At 43.0% G+C, this 15,486-nt stretch overlaps 1 protein-coding gene across 3 annotated transcripts in view; it reads left to right on the top strand.

Moving 5' to 3' along the window:
• Nucleotides 1–5,426: 5,426 nt before the first annotated feature.
• osbpl9 (oxysterol binding protein-like 9) overlaps nt 5,427–15,486 on the top strand; it is a 43,604-nt gene continuing 33,544 nt past the window's right edge. For 2 of the 3 annotated variants that reach the window (XM_083767642.1, XM_083767641.1), the window contains exons 1-3: nt 5,427–5,548; nt 7,462–7,512; nt 10,128–10,206. In XM_083767642.1, coding sequence (XP_083623768.1) covers nt 5,438–5,548; nt 7,462–7,512; nt 10,128–10,206 — 241 coding nt within the window. In that variant the 5' untranslated portion in view covers nt 5,427–5,437. Of the gene's footprint in view, nt 5,549–7,461; nt 7,513–10,127; nt 10,207–11,110; nt 11,191–15,486 lie in introns of those variants that run through there. The other variant, XM_083767643.1, reaches the window with a different exon arrangement.

Genomic DNA, 15,486 nt, shown 5'->3' with positions numbered 1-15,486 from the left:
AACAACACAAAAACTAAGGCACTGGTGTCGGACTTCTGGTTTACCGGAACGGGGTTCAACTCCCTGCAGTGCCCTGCTCAATGTGTTGTATTTCATTCATTGGTCCATGGTCTCAGGTCATTGAGCGGCGCGCTATAGTGCGCGATTCTTCATCATTGTTGAGGATTTTTTAAAGGTGAAAATCAAGGAAAAGCAAAAGGCTATAGTCCATGGTCACGGACCGCATACTGGTCAAGGTCATTTATACTGGTGAAGATCATTTACTAGTCTTATAAAGGTCATTTATACTGGTCAAGGTCATTTACTAGTCTTATTGAAGGTAATTTATACTGCTCAAGGTCATTGATATTGGTCAAGGTCATTAAGTGGCACGCTATAGTGCACGATTCTTCATCATTGTTGAGGATTTGAAAAAAGGTTAAATCGCAGAAAAGCGAAAGGCTAAAGTCCATGGTCACGGAGGGCATACTATAGTATGTTGTTTTTCTTTTTTTGGTGGTGTGCGGGCTCCATCCAATAACTACACCAGTTGTGATGCAATAGAGTTTGCTGTGACCGTTGTGAATTATGGGTGGTGTGGTCTTTGCCAAGACGGTGGATTGTGGCCCATGCCTTCCTGCTGTTATTAGTGTGGTTGCCCGAATGGGCAACCAGACTCTAGTAATTGTAACACTTTATTATTAGTGTGGTTGCCTGAAGGCAACCATACTATTGTTTTTGTGACCTTTTATTCTTCTTATTATTATAGATAAACTTTATTTTGTCGCGTTATACCTCCCACACTCGAGCCATATGTCAAAACGACGGGCTACATCGGGAATCGTGTGCTCGTATTTTGCTAAGACATTTGTTGAATAGTTTAATTGATATGAATTAATTAGTGCATTAAATTTCCCCATAGACATGAATGGGAAAATGCAAAAACTCACTTTCAAGTATTTTTTCCTCTGAGACCATAAGGGCTATACTTACAAGACTTGGAGGAGAGATTCATAATAATTACTAAAATTAATTACCTTAGAAGTATATCGGTCGGCCTCATGGTGGCGCTATAACAGCCAACTTTACCTTTTGGGGTATAACTCTTGAACCGTAGGTCGTAAAATAAAAAATATTTTTCCCTGGATTCCTTGGGTCATGACACATCTCCCCATATAGGCCACGCCCATTTGCGTCTAGATAGATTTCCCGCCATTTAGAATTTTGTTCAAAACACACTTTTTGCTCCTCCTCCTACAGATTTTGACCAAATCTCACAAAAATCAGTACACATGATCTCGGGACCTATCCCATTAAAACAGCACAGACAGAATTTAGATCTTCTGTATCGTTCGGCCGTAATCGTCTTCCAAAGTTAGTGGGAGGGGCCTATTTTACAAAACACGCCACAATTCACGCACGGAATGTCCGATCCATCCCAAATCTGAATCACATGTCGAGGGTGGCTTAATCAACGCAGAGCCAAAAGCGATTCCATTTTCGACGGGTGCGATGTGGGCAACCACACTTTGCAATTTCCCAGAATTGCCTCTTTCTAGTTAGGCTAGAGTTTTCGGCGTGGGTTATAAAAGCAAACATGTAGTAATCCTGTATCAACTACACATTGCTTGAATGAGGACGAGAGCAATTTTAGTCAACAGTTAGTTTGACACTTATCTTCAAAGATTTAAAATGTACACAAATACAAAACTATAAGTTAAAGTCTACAGGTCATATTCAGCATAATTACTAGTGATCCACTGATCCCACAGAAGTAGCCGTAGGATTAAAATGTGTCTGTCCATTTCGGAACGTGGGCTAGCCGTAGGTGCAGCAGCTCCATAGACCACACCATCTACGGAATCCATACCATCTACCAGCTAGAGGTGTGTGTGTGTGTGTGTGTGTGTGTGTGTGTGTGTGTGTGTGTGTGTGTGTGTTTGTGTGTGTGTGTGTGTGTGTGTGTGTGTGTGTGTGTGTGTGTGTGTGTGTGTGTGTGTGTGTGTGTGTGTGTGTGTGCGTGCGCGCGCGTGCATGCGTGCGTGCGTGCGCATGAGTGAGTAAGCAGGTTTTGGCACAGGTCAGTTGCTAGTGCCTAGTGGTAATAAAGGTGTCGGGTTTCACTCTAGCTGCAGAGTTGTGACAGCATGAAAAGGCAGGTTGAGCTAGAGGGCGTTGACCCTGACCGTGACCTCTGTGTGTGTTGGAGTGTGAGATTTTATTTTGCTTTAATCCTCGTCCCCTCTCCCCATCCATCCTGTCCCCCTCCTCTTCCTCAGTGTCTCACTTTTAGCGGCGGGACCTGAGGGCGTTCTCTGCATACAACTACTGTTCCAAATAGACACACACACACACACACACACACACACACACACACACACACACACACACACACACACACACACACACACACACACACACACACACACACACACAATCACATATATACACACACACACACACACACACACACACACACACACACACACACACACACACACACACACACACACACAGTACAGCAGGGATATTCAATTGGCGGCCCGCGGGCCACATGCGGCCCGCGGAGCGCCCCCTTGTGGCCCCTGGAAGATTTTTTTTTTTTTTTTTTAGAATAATAAGAGGGATAATAAAAGTTACAGGTATGGTGTGTGCGATATTAATTGTTTGATTACCATAATGACGGTAATCATTAAAGGACCACTTTTCAACCTATCTTCATATAATAGGTCCTCACTAATAATCATGATAAAATGACACGTTTTTTTCTACTCGGTCTGTGTCACATAGGAGGGCTGTGGGCAGTTCAGAAACCCACCCAACACCAACAGTGACATCAATGGAGAATCCAAGCTAATAGAAACTGCAGGCTTTCTAGTCCTGAAAAGTTGCAATGCGAAAATGGAAGCCATCATTCTCACAATAATAAACCCTGTTAGGGTCCATTTGGTTCCATTTGTACACAGTTACAGTTACAGACCCATAAGGGTCCATTTGGTTCCAAACCATCATTTCCCTGGGGACCCCCTGGAACTGCCTCCAGGACCCTGGGGGTCCCCGGACCCCGAACCCCACTTTGGGAATCACTGCTCTATGTAATCTGATCTTTATAGTCTGATAAACTATTCTCACGTAAATAAATCTTGTTTAAAAAACAATCTGCCTAACGATGATGTCACTGGTGGTCGTGGACGGGTTTCTGAACTGCCCACAGCAGAGTGAGTGTGTGTGTGTGTGTGTGTGTGTGTGTGTGTGTGTGTGTTTGTGTGTGTGTGTGTGTGTGTGTGTGTGTGTGTGTGTGTGTCCGTCCAGTCGTTAATGTCAAAGCAATGCTGTTTATGCACTGTCAAATAGGTCTAGGCCTACATCTATTCTAAGGTGACATATACCTGTATAGACATATTATCCTGCTCATTACTGTGCGGAAATATACATAAATCTTCGTGTTTGAGCACAAAAAGCATTTTGAGAACCCACAAATTTCCGCGCTTCGCGCGCACACTGTGCACACACACAATAATTCTACAGTTGTGGCCCCCGGCCTAATCTAATTGAATACCCCTGCAGTACAGCCTTGCCAAACAGTAAGACTTAACAGATATCAGGTCCAGTATTAATGTCATTGCTGTTTGCTATTGCGTGTAGCTCCACCGCATATTAAAATAACACATGATGGAACATGGTAGAAAAACAATCGCTCTCAAAGCCCTAAATTACCAACTTTGTACTGTATGTGCTCAATGTTTCACACAGTTTGGAATATTTCATCTTCTTATCTTCTGTGTGTAGAGCGTCCTGTACAGTGCAGTGGTCCTCAACCATGTTTAGGGGGCATCAGGGCCCACTTGAAAATCCCCAAAGTGCATTTTCAGAGAATGTTAGGATCAATCAATTGATTGTGTTCCAGGCCGGCTTCGATCAATGGAACTAACTTAGTACAAGTAAGTATTTTGTCAATTACTTTGGGGGGCCACTTGCAGTACCCTTGTGGCCTACGAGTGGGCCCACAGGTTGAGAACCACTGCTGTAGTGCGGTAAACAGGGCTGAATTGGGGCTGAACCAATAAAGCCTTCTGCTTTACTTTACCTGTGTTTTCTCTGACAGTCCCTATCCACATCATATCTGTCTCCATGTCATTCATTCATTGTTTACTTGCTATCCTCCTAGTCCAAGACGGTCTCTTGGAGACCCCACCCCACAAACAATGACAATTTGCAATGAAAGTCCTTCAATCTGGTGCACACACAAAATTAAGAGGTTAGATCTATAAAGAACTACACACATCATATTAGATTATTATCATCATTTCTGTGCTATTGCCATCAATTCAATCAAACAACTGCAATCAACTGCAAACCATTTCACCTGTGGGCAGTGGGCCACAGGTGTATTGTGTGAGATCTTAATTTTATTTCATATTAAAATAATAACTCGTTTTTGGATAGGGCAGGGGTGGGAAACTTTGATGATGGAGAGGGCCACTGGAGAGGGCCACTCACTCCAGAGGGCCAGAATGCATATAGTAAAAAATAGCTGATCTACAAGCTCAAACTGTGATGTATTTTGAGCTCGTAGATCTGCTATTTTTTTATTAGAATCATGAATTATTTTGAGCTAAAGGTATTTCTTTTTTTTTTTTTTTTAGATTTTTTTTTTTTGCGGCTTACGCCTTTTATTGATTTTTGAAGGGACAGACAGTAGGCTGACAGGAAACGGGAGAGAGATGGGGGGATGACATGCAGTAAAGGCCGTGTCGGGTCCGGGAGTCGAACCCGCGGCACACTGCGACTGGATTACCAGTCCGGTGCCCAGACCGTTACGCTACGGCCTGGGCCGCTAAAGGTATTTCTGGTAGCTTAATTTTTATTTAATTTCAAATACATTTATATGTTCTTGGGGGGCCTGGGGGGCCACATGTGGCCCCCCAGGCCACTAGTTGATATTAACCTGCGGGCTGCATTAGGCCGCCAGTTGATATTAACATGTGGGTCGCAATAAGTGAAGGTGGGGGCCATATGTGGCCATCCAGGCTGCCAGTTCATATTAACCTGCGGGGGCCGACAACCTGCGGGCTGCATTAAGTGAAGGTGGGGGCCACATGTGGCCCCCCCATATAAAATCTTCTCCCTGTGAAGAACAACCCTCAGGGGTTGTGGCCCTAAGCGACCGATTATATTGCTTATGCCTAGAACCGGCCCTAGGATTACAATTATTGCTGGTTTTACAAACTTGTGTCTTTATGCCATATTTCATTTACAATTACATGTAGGCTCCTATTTACAATTTAATTATTTCCTGTCTAAAATTCACAGGAGATATATTATGTCCCTCTACTACTACTGTCCAGTGTCCACTGTCCACCAGACTGTCTGTTTGGTTTATCCCCTTGATCAGCAACAACGACCACGTGACGGCTGTTCATATCCGACTCCTCCCCAATCGTATCCTAGTGTAAAAATGGCGTCCATCATGGAGGGGCCGCTGAGTAAGTGGACTAACGTCATGAAAGGGTGGCAGTACCGCTGGTTTGTGTTGGACTACAATGCTGGCTTGCTGTCATACTACACGGTGAGTGCAACACCGTGGTCTATAGTTGTAGGAATGCGAGCGTGGAAGTTGCCAGTGGCCCATCGACCTACAATCCGAGTGGGGTAGACACGGCCCCGGCCTAGTGTTTGTCAAGAGTTAGGATTCTGAACTGGCACAAGGAGGCGGGTGTTATTCCTGATGGATGAACTCATTGACCAATCGTAGTCGTGCTTGAATGACAACTGGCGAATCAAGAGAGAGTATTTTCTCAACTTCCTTGATGTTGAAGAATTTCAGTGATGTTGCTTGCTAGCTAAAGGTAGCAGTCCGAAATCAACACTGTCAGTTAGGCTTTTACACACTTCTTATTTTATTCCGTGACAATGTCTGAAAAATGCAACTGTACTGTACTGTACTGTGAATGCTGCAGTCATTTCAGTAGATGAATGGGTATTTGAAGTACTGTATTTGAAGTATTGCTTCGCTATTGCTAACATGGCCAACGGTATGTGACATGACGTGAGATATGTATTTGACAAGCGACAACCTGTCAAGTTGCCTCATCATCAGAAGATGAGTTTTCAGTCTGCCTCCTCATTTGAATAGATATCTATTATAGTCTACTTGCCAGCCCATAGAGCCCCATTGTGAACCCGGACATTGGGTAGTACACCAAGGTTTTTATGTTAGAAACTGCCGGATGCTAACTTGCATATTTTGAGCAATTTTCATAATTGGCATAATATGTGACCATACCACTAACAACCTATAGAAGGCAAAAACAAATGTTTTTGTCAAAATGTCATCATGCTTTATGTAGCATGTAACATTTCTAAACGTTGGTGTACTCAACATGCCTGTGTTCACATTCTGGCAAGTGGACTAATAGGTGTCTGTCACTGGAAAAAGTGTTACCAAAATAGCTTTACAGAAACAAATTAGTCGATGATGACTATCTTTGTGTAGACCAGGATTTCAGCTTTAAGAGTGTAGCTGTTTTAACTGAAACATGGACATCATGAGGACAACCACAACGTATGCTGTATTCTGTAGAAACATTTATGTAGGAAACGTTAGCATGATGGCGGATGAGGGATTTGATGCTATAGTGTAGGTACTACGTTAACCAGCAGATAGGTTTCAACTTCACTTTTACAATTGCATCACAGGGAAGCATCCTTTGCATCAGTTATTGGACCATGAATGTCACTAGCTGTATGATATCATTAGACTCCAGCTTGTTGTTCAAATAGGAATATTCGGTAATTGGTAATGGTTGGGAAGTGTTAGAGCCCACCCGGGGAGCAGGAGTCCTATGCAGTTGCCTCAGGTTGGATTCCATGTCTGGTCAGCAATTTGACGAATATGACCGGACCGGTCGAAGTGTCCATTTCCCATGGAAAATTCAATCGTCAATGCCAGGCTACAGTTCCCTTGTTCTTTCTTGCTTGCTTTTGCCATTGTTTATATCGCATCTGCATCTTCTGTAGAATAGTGACACACCCAATTTGGTTCCCAGTTTTGGGGAAGAAAAAACAAAGTACAGAACCACTTCAACACCATTGGGAAAAGTGCCCTGACTGTTTTCCATACTATATTTAAGAGCTACTATCTAAACTAACTAAACTTTTCAATTGCTTGCTCATCATTTCAGCTGAGATTGCGCAGTGCAGTCCAATATTAAACATATGGGGATTTATTATCACGATTTAGTATTAGTAATTATTTTTAGACTTTAGTACCAGTTTATATAGAGATAATGTTCAGTTGAATACATAGATACACACAGACATAAAATGCATCCTGTGTTTGTACATGTATTTATTGCAGCCCGTCCTCGTAGCCTCAAAATAATGTTTATGCATGATTAAATACAGCTTTACAAGCCAATGTCATACCCAATGGCATTAATCCTGCACATATTAATGTCTTATTTGTGTCTTGTTTTTCAGTCAAAGGATAAGATGATGCGAGGCTCCAGAAGAGGTTGTGTGCGTCTCAGGGTAAGATGATCTATTCTAAGATGTTCAGGATGTGCACTGACAGGTGACCTTCTCTTGTGTTGCTCAGTCCACATCAGCAATCCAGTAGACATGGCATGGCTGAGTTAACGAACTGCTTTTCTGAGTGTTACTGTTAAGCAAATAGTGTTCAAATATTTGAGGTCTGCGCTTGAGCTTGGTGGTAGTGGAACTCGGAGAACAAAACGAGAGATTACAGAGACTAACCAGCCACTTTAATGTAAGCAACTTCCTGCAAGAAATAGCTTCAGTTGTCAGTTGAAGTGCAGCCACACCATATATTTGACATGTGGGTGTGTGGTGTTTGTGTGTGGTTGTTTTTCCGTTCTTGGCATGTTCCGGCACTCAATGACCAATAAAACTGGTCTCACTGTCAGAGTGCCCTAGTTAGTAAAGCTAGAGTGCCCTAAGCTAGTGCATTCAGAAACTATCGGCAAGAGTACAAATCGTGTAAAATACCTCTTTTCAGTGTAATATTATGGAGAGTTGTGGACCTTGTGGTACCGTTGTGAGCTAGAGATTGTCGTATACAATAATACAAGCGAGTCATATCTCGACAGAACTTGTCACCCTTTTCAGTTCTCATGAGTTTAAATGCCTTAGGTAGTTTCTGATAGTCATTGAAATTTGCATATAGAGATATTATTTAGTAACTAGACCGTTGTCTCGGTCACCAGCCTACTCGGGAACAATGAAAGTCGGGAACATTGCATCGTTGGAAATGCATGCCCCACCCGGTTATACAATACCCGTTGTATCTGTTTTTCTGTGTCCCTGTTATGCCCATATATGAATATTTATGTATCTGTCTCTGTCCCTGAGTCATGGTGACATGAGCGTGGTCCATCTGCCTGATGGTCCTCACTTAGTCACTTTTAATATATCGGATTGATTTAACCGCTTTGGACCAATTACAATGTCAAGTAATTCAGGAAATGCACTGTTATAAGTATGTTGAGAATTCTTAATTGTGATTTTCTTTTTTTTTTGTTCAACATTGTGTGAATATTGTCCTTCACTTACTTGTTTACCTATGTCTCTATTATGTTGGTATTTGCAGTTTGCACCCAGAATGAACTTGCTATATAATGGTATGCCCACTAGATGGCAGCATTTGTTTTATGATGGTGAAATGGAGAGCAGTTACAAAATAAGATTTGTTAGTTTGTTGGATTTGTTTTTCCAATTTAGTATTTGCATTTCAAATTCAGTGTGATAACTTCTGATAAGCTTCCATGACATGAACAGACTATCCTGTGTTGAACACAAAACATGCTAGAGTCCAGTAGGAGGCTTGACTGTATAACAGCCTCATATATTAGCTGCTCAAGGACTATGATACCGGAATCGTAGATGTAGGAAGTTAGGTCAGCTCATGGTCATTGTATGCCATGTAGTCAAGGAGACAGAGGGAGCAGTATGAAGCTTCTTTTAACCTGCTGTGTGCAGCAGTGCATACAGTCTTGGCCTTAAGTCTTGTTTAATAAAAATAAATAAAAATAAAACTTTTTTTTCCTTTTTTTTATTGAAGAAATCCCCTTTTTTGTTTGTGCTTTATGTCAGCACTGTGTAATCTTCCACGGAGAGCAGCAGTAGGGTTGAAGGGACCTGTTGTTTTGAATTCTCACTCCCGTCCTTGCAACAGAGTACTGTTAACCCTTAGGCAGTTCCATGTTAGAACCTGCTCCTGCCCAGCTGTGAAATGCCTCTACCTGTTTTTGTTATGATGCAAGTGGCCTCTCCCTGGTTTTCACGTGATGTAAGTGCCTGGCTGAGAGAATTATTTATTCTTCTTAAATATTCTGAAATTGAGTAGATGTTTGGGTTGAGGTCCAGACTGCAGTAGAACATTTTATTTTTGCTTATCAGATAAAACCGATGTGAACACTTTGATTTTCCTACTTATTATGGTGTAAATGGCACGGAATTGAGGACAGAAAAGTGAGGACGGAATATTATAATTTTTATATTTTATTTTATATTATTATTATTATATATATCTTTTTTTAAATAATTACATATAGGCTTTATAGCAATGGACACACACACACACACACACACACACACACACACACACACACACACACACACACACACACACACACACACACACATACACACACACACATACACATACACATACACACACACACACACACACACACACACAGAGTCTCTGTTGTTAATTCCCAATGTGAGCTCTGCAGTTCTTTTCCCTCCTGTTCATTACTGGTTGCTGGTCCCTGGTGACTGCCTCCCTCCATTCTTCCCTGCCTTTCTGCCTCCTTCCGTCGTCTTGACCCCACCTCCTTTCTAGTCCTATCCCCCTTTTCTCTTTTGAGATCCAAACTGGTGTGCCACTGTGCTATATGAGAGAGAGAGTAATTGTGTGAGTGTGTGTGTGAAGGTAGAGCAACGAGAGGAAATGGACCACTCACAGAGAGAGTGAGGTGGCGAGACAAAGGGTAATTTACATCAGCATGAGAGAGAGAAGAGTATGTGAGAGAGTGAAGGACCATGTGGTGGGCAGAGGGACTGAGGAGACGAGAGTATGACGTGTCCCTGTGTCTGACTGCCTTCTATCTCTGGTTTCCCAGGGAGCTGTGATAGGCATTGACGATGAGGACGACAGCACTTTCACCATCACTGTAGACCAAAAGACGTTCCATTTCCAAGGTGAGCAGTCCTCCACCCATCTCTCTCACTCTCAGTATCCCTCTCCTCTTGGCTTCTTTTTTCCCCAACACGCTGTCATTATCTCCATTTCCACTAGGCAGACGGCCCTGGCTGTGAGTCTCTCGTTTCCAATTTATCCATCACCGTTGCTCACTTGCTCTCCCTCCCTCCATCTCTCTCTCTCGCTACACACACACACACACACACACACACACACCCCTCCCTGCCCTTTACAGAGCTTGGTTGTTCTGCCTTTGTGCCAGGGAATACATACGTATATGCATGCACAGTGTCAAGGTGTGCTGTGTGAATTTGATGACATTTTCCTAAGCAGCGTGACTCCCAGCTTTTTGGAGCAGGACTGACACAAATTACTGCACAAGGACAAGGTCTGTTCCTCTGCAAGTGAGTGAGATTCCTTAGGAAAAGAACGAGCAAATTAAGCTCTTTTTCTTTTTTCCCCCCTCCTGCTCCTCCTCCTTTGTGGCGTTAGAGGAAGATTCCTACTTGTATTTTGCTGCAGTTAAGCCTCTGGGAATAATACAGGAATACTGCTGAGCTAGAAACGGAGCCATCTCCTCCTCACTGCTCTGCCGGCGCCACTTGCTCTCCGACCACCAGTCACTCTGCAGGGGGGGGGGGGGGAGTTTGGCGCGTACATCGGAACCCTTCCCTCATGCACAGGGAGCTGCTCAGCCCAGTCTAGTCTACCTGCGGACCCCCTTTCTCCATCGCCTTCTCCCCACCAGGTCTCTTAACTAGCCGTGGGTTGGTTCATAGCTGTTTCCATCTCTCTGTCCTTCCATCCGTCCATCTGTATCCATCATCCCTTTTCCCCCGCACTCCTCTGTTAGCAGCAACTCATCACCATCTCCTCGGGGTCACCAGCCACTGTCCATGGGCCCCCCGCCCCTGTCACCTTCTCCATGCCTTCTCCCATGTCTGTGTTCCGAAGCTGTATGCTGTGGTTCTACAGGAGGAAGGGTAAGGAGATAACGATGTATGTCTCGCGCTTCATGTGTGCATGCCAGTCCCACGCCATTGACAGTTAGGATGGATGGATGGAGTATACTATGATGGTGTGGAAATTAGCCATTTTTTCCATGGTGTGGAATGTCAGAATGGATAAAGTAGGCTGTCTGACAATTAGGGGTACAATGCTTTATTTTATATTTTACGTTCAGGGATTGTTCACAGCAGTTCTGTAGTGGGTCATTTCATATCTTGTTGACTCTGACAAAGTGAGACTGAGCATTTACTATATCCACTATCAGTCATGTGTTTTTGTGGCTCTAGAAAAGGATTGTTGTGTCTGACTTTCTTCCTGCATGCAGATATGCAGATTGTTGGCAAATGCCCTGTTTTGACTAGTTATGTTGTTAACGTCACTGTAAGCTAAGCAGTTTCCAAAGAAGGATGATAATGAATGGTTAGACAGAAAAGAAAACGATGATGCCAGGCTTACAATCTTAATTTGTTCTGGAATTATGCTACAACAAACAAGTTGTTTGGCCTCATGATATTAAAGGTACATTTGTTCTATTATGCATGCTATTGCTAAGCTGTGACCTCATACTTAAAAATGTAGTTCTGACAGATATCTTGAGGCAACATTCAAGTGCAAAATATTAAATTGTATAATTGATATTCTTCTTTTACAATACTAAAATAGTGAGAACTTTGAGGTGATCTGCTATCTAGATACCTGAATCTGCTAAGTTGATACCAAGGGATGGACAAATATGTTTTCCAGGACAGATGTATCCAAATGCGGAGGCAAATATCCCCAAATTCCCCCAAGTTGTCACCTCACAGCTCCGGGTGCAGCTGGGGCACCTATACTGACCTCATAGAATGACTTCCAAGTGACAACGGAACTGACGTCATACAATGGCCTCCAATAACTCTGACAACAGCATTAGGTCATACTCCTGACTTAATGGATAACTAACCTCCATGTGACTCATCTGCACAACAATGTCATAGACTTCCAAGTCATTTCATTGTGCCTGTAGCATTTATTACACAATGCCTTGCAACACCAGGAACCCAGCTAGTACTGTGATAGTTGGTCTGTCTGTCCAAGGATTGTGATGTGCAATGCAATGTTAATTTGTATAAATGTGGTTAACCACAGATGATCCCTACACTCAAGTGTCATGTACTTCAGTGTTCCACAAACGTATTAGCCCGTGACCCAAAACGGCAATTAGATATTCGACCCAAACTAGTGAAGATAGCTACAAGCTCAGAATGCGTTGCTTCTTCGCGCCGTGTTGTGAACTTGTAGATCGGCTATTTTCACCAATTAAATGTTCTAATTTATGGATTTCTTTTTCTTTTTCATTTCTTTATGAAATTACTGAAAGAAATCCTTGAATATTGTTTTTAATTCATGAATAGTTTTGCTTTTTTGCGAATGTTTTTTGAAAATGTTTTAAAATAATAATTAAAACCCGAATGTAGGAAACCAAAAATAAGGGGACCCATATAACGATGTGTCATACCTCTGACTAAATGGGTCCAGAGTCCGACCCAGTGTTTGGGAAACAGTGATGTACACAAGTGTACATTACTGTTACAAAAATAATAATAAATGCTCAAATGCACATCCTTAAATTTACTGGATGTTGGGAGCTGGAGTTACTCTGTTGCTGTAAGATGATATGTCGGCAGATGTTACACCCCTGCTATCCGCAAATTCATGGAGCTGTACAACTTTCTGTACAAGTACATTCACATGCTCGTCAAATGCATACAGTAGGCCCGGATAGCTCAACCGTCTGGGCACCTAGGCTGACAAACCAGCCGGACGGTGTGCAGCGGGTTCGACGCCCGACGGCCTTTGCCGCATGTCACTCCCCATCTCTCTCTCCCTTTCCTGTTTGACTACTGATCCCTATACAATGAAGGCATAAAAAGCCCCCAAAAAACTAATCTTAATAAAATGCATACAGTAGTACGTGCACACACTCACCATGTACCAGTCAGGAGGCATGAGTGTGTGTGTGTGTGGGGTAAGACACAATCTTTTTGTCCAATAAGATGACATGTCCTTGCTTGTTTGTTAGAGGATGCAGGTGTTGAGAACAGGACAAGTAGTTTTGCAGTGATCAGGCTAAAGTAGCCTGGATGGCAGCTCTGTGCTTCTGTCTTTCTATTTAGGGAAGCATCCATTATTCATCAGCCCCCCCCCCCCCCCCCCCCCCCCCCCCCCCTCCCCTCCCCCAGGCAGTGCTTCAGTTCAGACCTGACTGAGAGCCCTTTTAGCCTCTCACCTCATCTCTGGTCCTTCTCTTATCTGTTGTAGCTATCAACAGTGCCTCATCTCTCTCTCATAAGGCTTTCTGGCTTGCCTAAACTAAGGAGCATGAGAACTGGGTGAGAGAGACCCCCTGCCCTAAGCCCTTCCCTCCCACTCATTCTCTCATCCATGTTTTTTTTTTTCCAACATCCAAAACATCCTCTTTTCCCTGTTCTCCCTTCTCACCCCTTTTCTCCCTCTAGACCAGGGGTGTCAAACTGGTGATCCGCGGGCCCCATGCAGCCCGCGACGTTGTCTTCTGCGGCCTCAAGCAAAAAAAGAATATATATATATATATATATATATATTATTTTGTATTAGCTAAAATGTAGGCTAATAAGTAAGGCTGCATGATATATCGAACATGTACCTTCATCAGAGTGGAGAATATAAGTATAAATCAAGTTGAGCAAAGCCACTCTTCTCTGCCCCTCTCTCTAACAGACACAGTTAACGATCGCTTGTTAAGTGCCTGCCAGACCGACAATCGAATGAAATGAAGGCAGGTGTAGAGTAGAGTGTAGACTAGTGAACTGAACATGTTCTCTTTATATCAAGTACTTCATACCAGCCCCTTATGAAACTACTTCTCCCTAAATCCAAATGGATTTCATTTTCCATCCTGAATGGCAGTAACTAGCATACAATGAGAACTGAGAAGATCTCCACAAATGTTTACTCATCAAAACTGATTATAAAACTGTAACCATCAAAGCATGCACTCAACATATAATGGTTATGTGACCATGGCATGTGCATAATATAAAATCTTATAAGTTTTATCTGATATTGATTAATATGGGGGGTGGGTTCAATTAATCGATTATTAATCGGCAGAGCTGTCGACTATTGTCAACATATTCCCCAATTTCCACTGAGATTATGGGGTGAATGAATGTGGCCAGACCCATCTTCTCTTTCTGTCATAGTGACATTGTCCTGCATCAGATCATGTCCAAATCAGGTTCTCCAATCTCCAGTAGCCTTCAGTTCAGTAGCTTCAGTTTTTTTAAGATTCTTTGAGTGGTGCAACCACTCCCTTACGGAGCTATGTGTGTGGCTGGCTGGGTCTGAGCACTATGTGTGTGGCTTGCTGGCTGGCTGGGTCTGAGCACTATGTTTGTGGCTGGCTGGCTGGCTGGGTCTGAGCACTATGTGTGTGGCTTGCTGGCTGGCTGGCTGGGTCTGAGCATACATAGATAGATAGATAGATAGATAGATATTATAGCAGTGACTGACTGAGACATCGAGCATGCGTCCACAACTGGTTGTGGCCCCCATCAAGTGACTTTTTGACCAATGCGGCCCTCGCCCCAAGTTGAGTTCGACACCCCTGCTCTAGACTGTACTGTACCTGGTCCTTAACACCTTCCTGTTAGGACTGTACCTGATTTAGATTCATCTACTCACAATTTCACATGGTTCTCCCCAACAGAGTACACTGTGTACTGTACAGTGGGCCTTTTTTTAAGTTTTTACACTCTGGGGGTTACATTAAAACTCTGGGTTTTGCAGTTTAGTGATAGTAGATATCACACAACCATTTCACCAGCTATCAGTCTAAATTAGTGAAGATAATGTATCAATACAAAGTACAAACCATGATAACTGATAAACTGACTGTATCATCATGAAACATTTCCTTCTCCCCCAGTGTTGTATCAACCATTTTAAAGGAAAAGCTCACTTTTGCTGCTAAAAGCCCTTCATTTTGCTGACACTGTATCATACGTTGAATAATTGAGTATTACATCTTGAAACCCCTGACACATCAGGGTAGCAGTTCATAGTATTGACGGACATTGCATTAGAAATCAGACCGCCCCCAGTCAATATTTCCGTGAGCCAATATTTACCGGCTGTTGGCCAACTAGACTTTCAGTGATGAACACGAACATGGCAACATACATACATTGACTGGCAAGTTGCCAGTGAATATGTTTAGTCTGCCTTTCTGTTCTGTGCACTGCACTCCT

This window comes from Protomyctophum parallelum, assembly GCF_964188405.1.
Source record: "Protomyctophum parallelum genome assembly, chromosome: 6".
In the NCBI taxonomy this organism is placed as follows: Eukaryota; Metazoa; Chordata; class Actinopteri; order Myctophiformes; family Myctophidae; genus Protomyctophum; species Protomyctophum parallelum.
The sequence above is the reverse complement of the archived record's forward strand: the minus strand, read 5'-3'. Positions and strand labels throughout refer to the sequence as shown.